The 14983-nt window shown below is 38.8% G+C and overlaps 1 protein-coding gene across 1 annotated transcript in view; it reads left to right on the top strand.

Annotated features, from left to right (window-relative positions):
- Positions 1-14983, top strand: part of mcf2l2 (MCF.2 cell line derived transforming sequence-like 2) — a 66225-nt gene that overhangs the window by 14722 nt on the left and 36520 nt on the right. The window contains exons 2-11 of the mRNA XM_037674266.1: positions 3572-3655; positions 7277-7391; positions 7810-7900; positions 9180-9298; positions 9732-9849; positions 10531-10680; positions 11517-11641; positions 11723-11837; positions 13167-13286; positions 14407-14598. Of these exons, the coding sequence (XP_037530194.1) occupies positions 3572-3655; positions 7277-7391; positions 7810-7900; positions 9180-9298; positions 9732-9849; positions 10531-10680; positions 11517-11641; positions 11723-11837; positions 13167-13286; positions 14407-14598 (1229 nt within the window). The remainder of the gene's footprint in view (positions 1-3571; positions 3656-7276; positions 7392-7809; positions 7901-9179; positions 9299-9731; positions 9850-10530; positions 10681-11516; positions 11642-11722; positions 11838-13166; positions 13287-14406; positions 14599-14983) is intronic.

Here is a 14983-nt window from a genome sequence, read left to right as displayed (position 1 = left end):
GTATTATTATGTCAATAATCATTGTATTAATGCATCATTAACCATTGTATTAATGTATCATTAACCATTGTAAATCTTTGCTGAAGACTCATTTGTATTCCTTGGCATTTGATCCACGCAGAGTCTGAGAACAAATTTTGAGCTGATTTTATTGTTGTTGTGTATTTACTGTTAACGTTCTTATGTTTTTGAGTGGCAATAGATGCATTTTTTATTCTTTTTATTAATCTTAACTGTAAAGCACTTTGGTCAGCTTTTGTTGGTTTTATGTGCTATATAAATACATTGACATTGACATTAACCATTGTATTATAGTGTTAAATGTCAGCTGAAAGTTTCACTTTTTCACCCATTGCTTTGTGATGCTCAGAGAATTTTTATGAAAATGTTTTTAGTCTGTAATGTTGTTGGAGTGAGGACAGAGGGTGCAGAGGACAGAGTGAGATGGAGAACTATGACTCGCTGTCGTTACCCCTGAAGTGGGAAAAGCCGAAAGAAGAAGAAGAAGAAGTTTTTACCCTGTGAAGTTTACGGCTCTTTTTACAGCATGACTCTGTTTTTCGAACGCAGACAGAAACAGCATATCCTCCCCCAAACCTCCACACTGCAGCTCAGCTCTGCTCTCCTCTTCCCTCCGTCTTCTAACACCCTGCTTCTCCAGCTGTTGATTGGCTGCTTACTGCTCAGAGGGAAGCAGAATGTGGAAAAACTGACTACAGACACACGGAAGAGCTGAACTTTGGCTGTGTGTTTCTGTGTGCGTGAAACATGATTTGGTCATTAGGACGTTTGGACTAACGGGACCAGACAATGAAGACGACAGTGAAGACCAGCTGTTGGGAATGGACTGGAGTTCTTGCAGCTGGGTGTTTTTTGGACCTGACTGGTTTTGGATGCAGTAAGAACTGAGTCATACGGGGGGTTCTAGGAGGAGGTGTCACCATGAAGAGAGTCCAACATGTTGTAGGTAATGTTCAGACACTGTATGACCAGACAGCGAGAACTGTGTTGACATGTTGGAATGCAGACTTGTGGTTTGGATGCTGGAAGAGCAGACATGGTGGGGGTGGGGGTCTTACACCTCGTGACTGAACACATTGTGTGTATTGGGAGTTTGTGTCTATTGTTTTAATGGTTAGACCAAAGCAGCTACAATTCCACCATTTCTCAGCGTAACAAAAAGCAGCAGAAACAATGCATTGGATTTTATGAATTTGAAGTTCTCTTTTTATGAGGCTTCCAGTAGCAGCTCTGATTGTCTGTGGGAATAACTATAACCAGTTCTGCACAAGCTGCCCGGTACAACACAATACTGCAGAGCTTTGTCCCTTGGTGCCTTTCTCCTTCTATATTCCATTTCACTTGTACTTTTGGTGAGTCTGCAGTTTCTAAGGAGGGTTTCCGTACGCCTACCTTTGCGTGTTTCTAAAACAGATGGTTTATTTTGAGCTTTGAAGTATTCATGCCTGCTGTCTGTCTGCACCATCCCTGAGAGCTTTGATGTTCCAACAGAACAGACGATAGTCTCTGTAGACGCTCTGGTTGGAGAACAAGGTCTGCTTTATATTCCAGGGTTACATTTCATGGTAGCAGTACACAACAATGCCTAGTATTTACCAAGTCATACTCTGTAAGTACCTTTAGTTATCAGGTACCTACAAACCAGGTACTTACCTGATGTGTACTGTTAATACTTTATTATCTACAAAGTAATTACCTGGTAGTTGCTTGGTGCAAAGTTAGTACACACTATTTACAAAGTAAGTACTTGGTGGTGATCAGACATGTACCAGACACTTACTAGGTATGTACTACATTAGTACTCATTAATTACAAAATAAGTACCTGGTATTAACCCAGTAAGCTCCCAAGTACTACTAAGTATTCATTCATTTAGTACATGTTATCTATAAAGTAAGTACCTGGTGGTTACCAGATAAGCACCAGGTACTAGCCTAGTAAGTACCCTGTAAGGACCTTGTAGTTACCAAACAAACACCAGGTACTTATAAGGTATGTACTCTGTAAGTACCCTGTAAGTACCTTATAGTTACCAGATAATCACCTGGTACTTACCAGGTACATACCTTGTAAGTAACATCTAAGTACCTTGTAGTTACCAGATAAACACCAGGTACTTATCTGGTATGTACTAAATTAGAACTTGCTCTCTACCAAGTAATTACCTGGTAGTTTCCTGGTACAAAGTTAGTACACACTATTTAAAAAGTAAGTATCTGGTGGCTACCAGATAAGTACAAGACAATTACTAGGTATGTACTAAATTGGTACTCATTAATCACAAAATCAGTACCTGATATTTACCAGATAATCTCCAAGTACTTACCAGGTATGCATTAAGTTAGTAGATGTTATCTACAAAGTTAGTACTTGGTGGTTACCAGATAAGCACCAGGTATTTGCCTATTAAATACCCTGTAAGTACCTTGTAGTTGCCAGATAAACATCAGGTACTTACAAGCTAAGTACCTGTAAGTACCCTGTAAGTATCCTGTACATACCTTGCAGTTACCAGATAATCACCAGGTACTTGCAGGTATGTTACAAGTTATTACACATTATCTAGAAAGTAAGTACCTGGTGATTTCTAGGTAAGAATCAGGTACTTAGCAGGTTAGTGCATGTTACCTGTAGAGTAAGTACCTGGCACATACTTAGTATGAACAAGATACCACAGTACAGAAGTGAGTCTTTTTTCAGATTATGTAACCATAACTTAATTTTATTGTTCTCAATTATTGTTTATATTTAACTGGCACTTTAAAAAAAACAAACATTAAATGCTCAGAGGCCCAGTTTGGGTGGAGGTGACATTTTTTTGTGCATGTGATTGTCAGAGGAGCCGATCGGAGATGGAAGCCTTAGTACGTCAGCAGACTGGGTTGTGAACAGAGGGACATTGATTGTTAAAGACTCCTCTTCTCCTCCTGACCTTCTCCACCCCCTGCAGCACACAAATCTACCCATCCAAGTTTCTAATGGATAAAGTCAACTCAGGATAAATATGTCTTTATTCTCAACGACAGAGGAGGCTTTGTTCATCAGACATTGACATAGACTGCAGGGGATCCCTGGTGGTTGACACCTCAGCATGGCTTTATCTGTTTAATGTCCTATTTTAGAAGGTTTTCTTTGAGTTTGGTTTTTAATATATTCAATTCTAGCTCATGTAGAACTCTATTGCTCTTGTACACACTTGGCAGAGGATCTTTACTTGACATGCAGGCATGGGGGAGGTTGCAGTCACTGATGATAAGGGCCTGCATGCCAGGTAAAGACAGGGTTTCTAGCCAGGCATTGTCCTTTAGACCTGTTAGACACTTCAGTACCGAGGAGAGTTGTTCCAGAAGTTTTAAATGTTCTTCTGAACCAGACCTGTATCTCAAACTAAACCAACATTTGTCTTTGATAAAGTTAGTTGGATCTGCTGCCTGTACGGTTAATGATGGCTGATCTGACTGAAGGGCTTTGATATCACCTCTTCGTCCTCACTGTCTCAGTGTCTCAGTGTCTCTTGCATGGCTCTGATCAGGTGATTCTGTGTTTGCAGATGAGATCATGCAGCAGGACATCAGACCTCTGCTGGCTGTGGACATCATCGAGCAGCTTCATCGACAGTTTGCCGTGCTGGCAGGTCTGTAAAAAACAAAACAAAACACGGAGTCTCTGTCGCTACAAGATTAACAATGCTTTATAAAAAACATATTCAGGATTCAAATTTCAAGACCGAGTTTGGCCTTGAAGCAATGCATTAAGGTCATCTTTCATTTTATTTACAGCCATGGTGCACATTAATGGATGTTTCTGCATTACACATCAATTTAAATGTGCAAGAATTAGCTCATTAGCTACATTTGATCTGTTGTCTTTAGGCAGGTAAAGGAAATAAAACCAGATATCATAAAAGACCTGTACAAAATAAAACACAGTACAAATGACACTCTTCCAGTTACACAGTTAGAATGAGTAAATGAATGATCTGCTTTTATCCAAAGTTAAAGTTGGTTTTTACAAACTGTCTTAGTCTCTGACATCTTCTGGTAGTTTATTCCATAAATGTGTTCCTCTAACTGACATCACCTTTTGTCTTCAATCTGTCCTCAGTCCTGCTGCAAGACAGCCCAGTCTAGTCTGAGAACTGGTGTTTATGCTGGTTTTATACTTCTGGATGAAAGTGGGTATAGCAGAGGAGAAAGCCCATTTAAACCTCTAAAAATAGACTTACCGTAAGAAACAAAAACATTTGGTCATTTTTCAGAGCCTAAGATCTCTAACTTACTGATGTCAATAGTCAGTATGTAAAGGTTGTCTAAGATTTTAATTGTGCTTTTGAAGAGAGACTTGAATCATTTGCTGTTGTTTGTAACCATCATAAGTTGGTACGACATATGTTAAAAGATCATTGTATTCATCTAAGTTTTAGTTGTCTGTAAAGTGAGAAAAGGTTGGGTATGACTAAAGCATGCCAGGTTGAGTTTTATTCTAGTTCTAATCATCTTAATGTGTTGCCTAAATGTTACAATTGGGTCTCTGGAACTGAGCCACCTCATCAGGTCTCTCATGAGCCCTCGGCTCCTCCTGATCTTCTGAAGAGAAATGACAGGATAGCAGCTGTTTTCATCCAACCTCCTGAACAACAAAACTGTTATGAAATGTGTTAGCTCTCAGGGTGTGTGTTGGCAGTCACTCTCAGCTACTAGCATACCAAGTTTTAGCTCAGTTTCTGTGCATTTGTCCAAGTTAGAGCTTTTTGTCCATTTGTGAATATCTCTTATCTTTGATGAGTTTTTCTCTAAAACCCATACAGTTGGTTCAAAAGACATTTTGCTAACAAAGTGAAACAGACAGACACAAACATGAAAGCCCTTTCTTTTTATTTTGCCTGGAAATATGCACCCCCCCCCCCCCCCCCGCCCCCACTCGGATCTGCTGTATGCCCTCAGAGTTTCCACATGTTCAGCTGGTGTTGAGGCTGCAGGCTGTGTGGTTCTGTGTGGGTCTGCAGGGATGCTGCTCATTCCTCCGTCCTCAAAGACACCCAGAATAACAGATTTGAAAATAAAAAAAGAAGCCCAAGTCAGCAGACTGTTGATCCGCACCAGTTAAACAAGGAGATCTGGGCTCGTTTAATGTTGAATGATCAAACACGTAATGTTGTTTACACATAAACACACGTTCATTGTTATTGTTCACATGTAAACAAACATGTAATTTGGTTTCTTTCATGTTAACAAATATGTATTGTTGTTGTTCACATGTAAACAAACATGTATTGTTTTTGTTCACATGTAAACAAACATGTATTGTTGTTGTTCACATGTAAACAAACATGTATTGTTGGATACATGTAAACAAACAGGTATTGTTGTTGTTTATATATAAAAACACATACTGTTGTTGTTTAAATGTAAATAAACACATATTAGTGTTATTCACATGTAACCAAACATATATTGTTGTTTACATGTAAACATAAACAAAATTTCTGGGTTACATGTGAACAAACATTTACTGTTGTTATTCACATGCAAATAAACATGCATTGTTGTTTACATATAAACAAACATATAGCCTATTGTTGTTTCTTACATGTTTTATGAACCCATTTGATTCTACAAAGACTTTTCCTTCAACAACACCTTCAAATAAAATCCAGTTTTGTGTAATGTCATGTGGAGCATGAAGTTTAATGCCTGCCAAGACAAAGGGACTGATGTTTTTGCTCATGTATATGTTTTTAAGTCAGTGTTAGCAAAATATCTCATGAATGGATTATTTTTAAATAAAACGTACAGAAAGTAAATTCTGGATGTGCAGCTACAGATGATTAATGCTTGAAGTCAAGCAAAGATGGCTGCCACTGCTAACCAAACACTAACATGGTCTGTTTCACACACATTGAGCTCAAACTTGATGTGGTAGTAGCTGAGAGTAATTCACAACACACACTCTGAGTGCAGTGGTGTCTAGTCCTGGTCCTGAAGCGCCTCTATCCTGCAGGTTTTACCTGTTTCCTTTACAACACAACTCATGTAAGGGTCTGATCGCCTCCTCATGTTCTGAAGAAGCCCGCTGGTCACCCATTGATTCAGATCAGGTATGCAGGAGCAGACAAACACCTGAAACCTGCAGGTCCAGTGGACCTCCAGGCCCAGGACTGGACACCCCTGTCCCAGTTATGTCCCAGTTATATCTTGTGATGTTGCATAAGACTAACAATATTTTTCAGGTCTGGATCCAAATGTGTACAACTCCTCTCCTAACATAAAATAATCTCAGTCTAGAGCGTGCATATATTAAATGCATTCTTTAGACGATGGCTAGGTCTTTAATAATGTAAGTATCCAACAAAAGAAGGAAAAGGACAACAATAATTAACTTGTTTCTTAATGCTCAGGTATTTCTAATTCCATATTTTATCTATATGTTTTCAGCTCAAAGGTTCCCTCTTCTGACAGTTTACCCAAAGTACAAGTACTTCTCAGGAAACTGTTTTTTTTTAAGAATATTTTTTAATTATGAAATGTTGGAGTGGGTTAGCAGCTGGTGCATCTGGAGATGCAAAATAAAAAGTTAGACAGAAACGGTCACAGCTGGAGACACCTGGGCATCACCCATTTTATTTTTAAAGAAATAAAAACAGCTCCTGCTGAGCAGAAAACTGATTAAATGTTTTGCACACATTGTGTTGTAAAGTGTCAAAGATTGTAATATATGGCAAGTTTGGAAAAAAAAGTTGTAAAATTATGAACGTGGGAAAAGTAAACTGAACTACAAGCCTTCAAAGTAAAAGCACCAGTTTTGAATTTGTGTGCAGAAATATTTATTTTGACTTCCTGTATGTATGTATTTGGATTGTGGGAGAAAATCCATGAAAACCTCCCACAGGAAGGTCTTGACTGGGAGTCAAACCCACACTGGAGTTGTGAGGCACCAGTACTGACCACTGCACCAACCTGCATCAAATCAAACTACCAACATTAGAAGTAGACAGTAAAAAAATCTGTCCGCTTCAAACCAGAAAACCAGTCAGTGAGTACAAATCAGAAGTATAAAAAAATACATTCTTCACAAATATCAAAAGTTTTTGTTAATTCTTTGATCCTGATTTGAAGAATGACATCAATTCAAAATATTCAGGTTGATCAAGAAAAAGATGTTAAAAAAAATGCAGGGCATCTAAAGATGACATCATCTCGTCTGTAGAATAAAGTGATGGTTGGTAAACGATGCACGTTGTGTTTTTGTGCTGCAGGAGGGCGAGGAAAAGATGGCGCCCCCATCATCATGTTCCCAGAGTACTCAGGCTTCAGTGAAGTGCCAGAGGAGGATTTCCTCAACGTGGTTACTTACCTGACCAGCATTCCCAGGTGTGTATGCCTTCTGAGCTAGGGTAGCAGCACAGAGTACAGCTCAGTGTACCTGGTACCATCAGGAAGCTGCTGTACAATGAAGTGGCTAGTATCCAGTATGCACTGTGTATATATCAAGTAAGTACTCAGTATGTACCAAATAGGTACCGGTTGTCTACCAGGCTCTATTATGGATTGCTACCCAGTGATCGCTGAATAATTTTCCACGTTTCTTTTTTTTTTATTTAAACAAAAATGAATCCAAATAAATCTGACAAAGAGAGCAGCTGAAGTTATACCACGTTGAACGAATTACTTGAAGTTTGTAAAGTCTTTGTCTTTATCTTTGTCCTCCATGTTCCCGGCAGCAGTCTACCAGAGACTGTTACCCCTCTCTGCAGTCCAATAAACAGTCCTCTGTTCCTTTCCTGTCCAGCTTGGATGCTGCCAGTATTGGCTTCATCATCATCATCGACAGGCGAAAAGACAAGTGGAGCTCAGTGAAGGCCTCTCTATCACGGATCGCTGTAAGTTCTCTGAGATGTTTACGATCCAATTATCTGACTTAGACTGAGAGGTGGTTTGATTTATAGATGTAGATTCAGTTCAGCTGGCTTTATTTATATAGTACCAGCTCACAACAAGTCATCTCAGGGGGCTGTGCAGAAGCAAACTTCAAGTCCAAACCATGAAGCCAATTCAAATCCAATAGGATTTATCAAAAACAGAAAGTCTTCAGCCTATAGACAAAGTGTCATTCTCATTCTACTTTTAGAAACTCTGGGAACCACAAGTAAACCTGCCATCTGGGAGTGGATTGAAAATGCTGAACAAGACATGATAAAGATTACAACAGTCCAGTCTAGAAGTGATAAATGCATGGACCAGTTTTTCAGCTTAATTTGGGGATAAGATGTTTCTAATTTTAGTGATACTGTTCAGGGGGAAGAAAGATGTCCTGGTAACATTTTAATATGGGGGTTAAAAAGTTAAAAATAAGACAAAGGTTTTTTTTTTACATCTGAACTGTAGGATACATTAATGCCATCCAGTGGAAGAGAAAGGTTGCAGAGTTGATCAGGTTCAAAAACCACCCCCTCGGTCTATTTGAGTTTAAAAACAGAAAATTAGGAGTCATCCAGGTTTTTATGTCTCTGAGACGAGCTTGAAGTCTAAATAACTGATTGGATTCATCGGATGATGTAAGTGAGGAAAAAAGAGGAACAATGTGAGACAGAAAAGTATTTAAGTAAAGTGAACTTTGATGTTACAAACCTGATACTTTTTGAGATTGGTACTTACAGGATACAAAATCTATATTTACTTAGTGATTAGTTGGTACTTACAGGGTATATACCTGATTTTAATGTGGTATTTATAGGTCAAAAGCCTTTTTATTTTGTAGTTATGTGGCACTTACATGGTGCATACCTGGTACATGCAGGGTAAAACCTTGTACTTATTTGGTAATTACATTGTACCTACAAAAGGCACTGACTTTAATTTAGTTTTGTTTAACCTCTGCGTGTAAAGCACAGTTATTATTCTGAATGTATTTTGAATTGTTATACAGCAGCTATACACAGCCTCAGTGCAATGAGACAAACCAATCCATGTCAGTGATACCTTCAGGGAACAGTACAGAGAATCAGCTCCTGTAGTTCAACAGATCTTATTAATAAACTGCTGTAAAGTAGATCTAATAATTGCCAATGATGCAAATCTAATTTAAGACAGAAAACTAATAATTAGCTTGAAGGAATGAGGTGTGTTTTAATTGTCCAGGATGTTCATGTGTGTTTCCAGGGAGCATTTCCAGGAAACCTCCAGCTGGTGTTAGTGCTGAGACCATCCAGGCTGTTTCAGAGGGCGATAGCCGACATCGGGCTCAAGCTGCACAAAGATGACTTCAAGATGAAGGTACCACTGAACTCCAACACGCTACATCACGAGTGACTGAAAGCAACATGCCTAAAGCTGAAAAGAAACCTACAATAGGAAAAAGAACCGAACACGCTAAAATCTGGTAAGAAGAAGTGTCAGAGATGAAACACAACTTGAGGCAAAGGTGGAAGAGCCTAATCAGGCAGCAGGAGAAAAAACTTTACAGAAAACAAGAGTGCAGCTGGAGTCTCACTAGGAAATAAAAGAAGGAGGCCTGAAAGGAGGTGCAGACCTTAGGGCTGCAGGAACGTGTTCAAGGGGTCTGCACAGAAACTTTTATTATCAACTGTCATCTTTTCACTCATTCTTGTTGGTCTTGTTATTTCAACCATAAATGCTTTTTCATAAATGCTTTTTTTGAAGCAGAAAGAGTTTAACATGATGTAAAAAAAAGGAATGTAATTTCTTTCTTCAGATTGTTATGCTGAACTCTCTGTCTGAGCTGCATGGCTATGTTGAGAAGACTCAGCTGACCCGAGAGCTGGGAGGAAGTCTGGAGTACTCTCACAGCCAATGGATGCACCACAGAACTGTAAGTAAAGATTTTTTTTTAATTTTTTTATTGCATTTCATTTTATTTAAAAACAAACAAAAACCATATACATATATATATATATATGTATATATATGTATATATATATATTTATATATATGTATATATATAAATATATATATATATATATATATTGGTAGAGTTGATATGTGTATTTGTAAGAGCAAATAATTGTGGACTGTTTGTTGTTTTTTAATGAGTGAACCTGTTGAAAAGTGTTCCAAGTTATTATAACTGTTATTATTACATTATAGCAGTTCTGCATTATATCACACTCTCATTAAAAATTAACCATATTTGTTGGACAGCTGGCTTCAGGTCCAAAGAGACAGGAAGAAAAAAACGTGTTTCTTTCTTTCTTTTTTTACATTTTTAATATTTTATTTGTATTTACTTGTTTATTTATTTTTACAGAAAACCTGTCAGTGAGCAAGTTTAGGTCACAGTCTGTGGTGATGAACTCAAGAGTTTCATTAATCTCTCGTTCTTCAACAAAAAGCACCTTCACATTCCCTTAAATCAATGGGTTGCTCTGAGTTTTTACCAAACAGGCTTTCTAGAATAGCCAACTGGCTGATACATTTAGACCTTAAAGGGTTGTCTTTATGGCAGCTATAAGAATGCTGAAACATCACAGTGACCATCTGTTTCTTTCCCTAGGCCATAGAAAATTTTGCCTTGACGGTGAAAAGCACAGCACAGATGTTGCAGAAGTTTGGAACAGAGCTGGCAGAAACTGAGCTTCCCAACGACGTCCAGAGCACCAAAGACCTGCTCACTGCCCACACTGACAGACACAACAACCTCAAGGTGAAGGACCACGACACACAAACACTAATGCTTCTCTCTACCAGCAAAAAGTCAATGCAAAACTGCATCAAGGTTGATTTGGTGAAAAGAGTCTGGTCTTCAGATGATATTTGGATTCTCTTGGCTGATAATTCACACTTGACATGATTTGTCATTTAAATTCTGATTTTGGATGGAACGATGGTTAGATGGATGGCTGGATGGATGGCTGGATGAATAGATGGACAATTGGATGGATGGACAGTTGGAAAAACAGATGAATGGATGGATGCAGAGTTGGATGTTGAGTTGGATGTAGAGTTGGATGTAGAGTCAGATGAAGTCAGATGAAAAGTCAGAAGTAGAGTTGGATTTAGAATTGGATGTGGAGTTGGATGAAGAATATGATGTACACTTGGATGGATGGATTGTAGAGTTGTATGTAGAGTCATATGAAGAGTTGGACATACAGTTGGATGTAGAGTTGGATGCATAGTAGTATGTAGAGTTGGATGCAGAGTAGTATGTAGAGTTGGATGTAGAGTGGGATGCAGAGTAGTATGTAGAGTTGTATATAGAGTTGTATGTAGACTTGGACAAAGAGTTGGACATACAGTTGGATGTAGAGTTGGACATACAGTTGGATGTAGAGTTGGATGTAGAGTTGGATGCAGAGTTGGATGTAGAGTTGGACAAAGAGTTGGACATACAGTTGGATGTAGAGTTGGATGCAGAGTAGTATGTAGAGTTGTATGTAGACTTGAACAAAGAGTTGGACATACAGTTGGATGTAGAGTTGGATGCAGAGTTGTATGTTAACCCTTTTCCTTTTGTATCTGTATCTGTGTGGACTCCAGGATGAGCTGAAGCTGGCTCTGAGACAGGGTAGCACATTGTCATCCTGTATCAAGGACCATGCGGCCCGGTCAGAGAGCCAGCAGCCGAACCCAGACGAGCTGGAGAACCAGACCACGGTGGAACGGTACTCCACACTTTCTCACTGTAATTCCTGTGCATCACGGCTCAGTTGGTGGTTTCTGAGGATCATTTGGTTGTGTTTCAGGCTCCTGGCTCAGCTGGATGAGACAGAGAATGCATTTGAACAGTTCTGGAGCAAACATCATGTGAAGCTGGAGCAGTGTCTTCAGCTGCGCCACTTTGAGCAGGACTTCAGAGAGGTAGATGTTTAGAACTGTCTGCCCCATTCCCCCAACCTGTGAACCTCTGCTGCGACCTCTTCATTCACCTTTACAACTAGTCTACTTTTTTCCTCTTCTTTTTTTAATTTCTCAGACATTTTCTTTACAATCTAACTATTTCTTCTTCTAATTTGTCAATCATCTATGACAACATTTAGCTCTTCTTGATGATGGGTCACATAACTTATGTTTTTGTAACTTTTTGAAATATTTAACTTTATTTACTTTGTACAAATAAGTTCCTCATAGAAAAATCCAGATCATTTCAGTTTCATTAAAATCTATTCTCTTTGCGCTCTGTTTCAGGAGACTGGCACTGTTTTTGATTTCTTAGGCTACTTTTACTTTTTATTTGTACTTCAAGCTTTTAAATTTATGCATTACTACTTTTACTTTTAGCTAGGCACTTGCTATCTTTTTAGCTTAAAGTTAGCCCTTAGCAAAAAGTACTTTATTTACGTGTACTACAAGTATACTTATTTTACACTAAAAATGAGGAAGTGTACATGAAGTTTACTTTTTATAAACTTTATTTTATAGACTTAAAAATAGTATAAAAATGTCCCAATTTAGTCCAAACAAGTATTAAATCAGTATACTTCTAATACACTACAAGTATGGCGTGTAGTATATTGGATATACTTAAAGTATACTTGCAAAAATAAACTTCAAATGTACTACTTTTTGTTAAGGATTATTGCTGTGTTTAGCCAATAGTTAGACTTGTGCTGCTTTAGCCTATAGTTAGCCTCTTGCTACTTTTGGCTTGTTGCCTTTTGCTACTTTTAGCCTATAATTAGCCTTTTGCTTCATTTACCCTATTGTTAGCATTTTGCTGCATTTACCATACCATACCATACCAATTTATTTATAGAGCACTTAAAACAGCAACAAGGCCAACCAAAGTGCTGTACAAAAGAACACAAACATGCACAGCAGACAGGAAAACATAAAATAGAAATACAGATACAAATAGCAGCAGAAGCTAACTAAAATGGCCAACAGAGTAGAGAACACACCGGACCAAAACAAATCACACCGTGTTAAAGGCAAGCGAATAGAAGTGGGTCTTCAAGCGAGACTTAAAGACTGAGAGTGTGGGAGCCTGCCGGACACTCAGTGGCAACTCATTCCACAGTCGTGGACCTGCAACAGAGAAAGCCCTGTCACCCCTGAGCTTACAACGGGTTTCTGGGACTGAGAGAAGCTTCTGGTCTGCTGACCTCAGAGAGCGCGGTGGGACATATAGATGAATGAATGAATAAATTTGGGACATTTATTAGTCTCTGGTTTGTCTTTCTTTTTTAGGTCAAAGTGTGTCTTGACTCTTTGATGGACAGCCTGAAGAACCTATCTGATACCGGAGATTGTGTCGCCCGAGTGGAGCACCTGCTGAAGGATCTGAAAACCCTGGAGGAGAAGGCTCAGGTGTGTCAACACAAGCAGGGAAACCTGGTCTAGACACAAAAAAGTAAAAATATTCAACTGTTAGTACCTGATAAAATTATACAAGAAAAAGACAAGGACACAAAACACTGCGACAAATCAAACAGGTTGTCTCTCTTCTTTAAACTTGTTACAGTTTGTTGAAAACCCTTCAAAGTTTACATAAATGACAGTAAGCATTTCAGAATAAGATAAAGTTATCAGTCCAATTAAATTCGTACTCTTGGGTTTCAGCTGAAGTACGGTTTTAAACTCTTTTCTGAATTTGACAGGGAGTCAATGAAGAGAAGCTAAAACTGGAGCAATATGATCTCTGGTGTCTATCTGCAGCAGACACTGTGCGAGAGGCGGGGGACAAATTGGACAAGTCTAAAGTTCATCTCAGGGACACATACAGAGAAGCAACCATTATCTCTCTCTTACACCCAGAGACAGCTTAGTTATTAGAGAAACACAAATCAGTGGGAAGTGGGAGGGAACATGTAAACTCCAGAGAGAAAGACCCCGGTGTCGATCACATTTGAACCTTTTCGTTGTGTAAATTATGTAATGTGTATTATTTTGAAGGTTGTAATATAGTTCAAAAGCTACTTTAGAAATAGTTTTGTTTTTTTGTCTCTGTCTGTTTCTGAATGAACAACCAATTGTTAGACTGATGGTCCTCATTTATCATGTGAACAGCTAGTTCTGACTGTCACCAGCAAACTGGTTGATCCACTATGAGAAGGGGCTATTTATAAGACTGAGTTTGTTGCAGCTCCTCAGACTGACAAAGTCTTTTGGATAAAAGATGAAACGTTTCAACAAGAAGAATTCATCCAGAGGACATGACTTAACTTTGTTAGATGAGTTATAGGCTTTTCTCCAAAACTACTGAGACAACACAGCCAGTCATAGAGCCAATATATATTGTTCTGATAGAAACAAAGGTCATCTGAGTGCCTTGTACTTCACCTAACTCCTCAGTTTCTGCCCAGGATAGAATCAAGTTTCTTGGTTAAATTAGACAAATTATTTTCTTAATGCACCATCAAAGAGAAGACACATTTTTAGGCACACCTGGATGAATAGATCTAAACTAAATAAACCATCTTTCCTTCAGCCTGCAGTAGAAAAGGCCCAGCTCCATGCCCTGCATGGGGACCAGCTCATTCAAAGCAACCACTACGCCGTGGACTCCATCCGACCCAAATGTGTGGAGCTCCGACGGGTCTGTGACGACTTTAGCAATGAGGCCAAGAAGAAGTCTGAGATTTTATCCAAATCCCTGCAAATACACATGGGCATCGACAAGGTAAGGATGCACAGTGTTCATCCATGTTGAATTATATTTAGCAACGTTGCAACTATAAACTTAAAAATTTTATTGGGATTTTATGTAATAGACACACACAGTAGAAAATAATTGTGAAGTGGAAGAAACATGATTTTCATTTATTTTTGCATAGATAAATTCTGCATTCTGTGACAGTTTTTGTGTTTTTACCATGCGCTGATGTCACGGCAACACCTACATCTCTCACAAACTCCAAAACCCACAGAGAGACTCTGCTGCTGCCACATACAGGCTGTTTACACGAGCACCACCACAATTGTTTACCGACGGACCAGTCTACTCCACCTTCTCTTGTTTCTGAGAACTGAAGCCAACAGGAATCATTTTACAGAAGCTGCCATGC

Source organism: Nematolebias whitei, chromosome 3 (assembly GCF_014905685.2).
Source record: "Nematolebias whitei isolate Nwh7 chromosome 3, NemWhi1, whole genome shotgun sequence".
Taxonomy (NCBI): Eukaryota; Metazoa; Chordata; class Actinopteri; order Cyprinodontiformes; family Rivulidae; genus Nematolebias; species Nematolebias whitei.
Note: the sequence above shows the minus strand (reverse complement) of the source record. Positions and strands in the feature narration are given on the sequence as shown.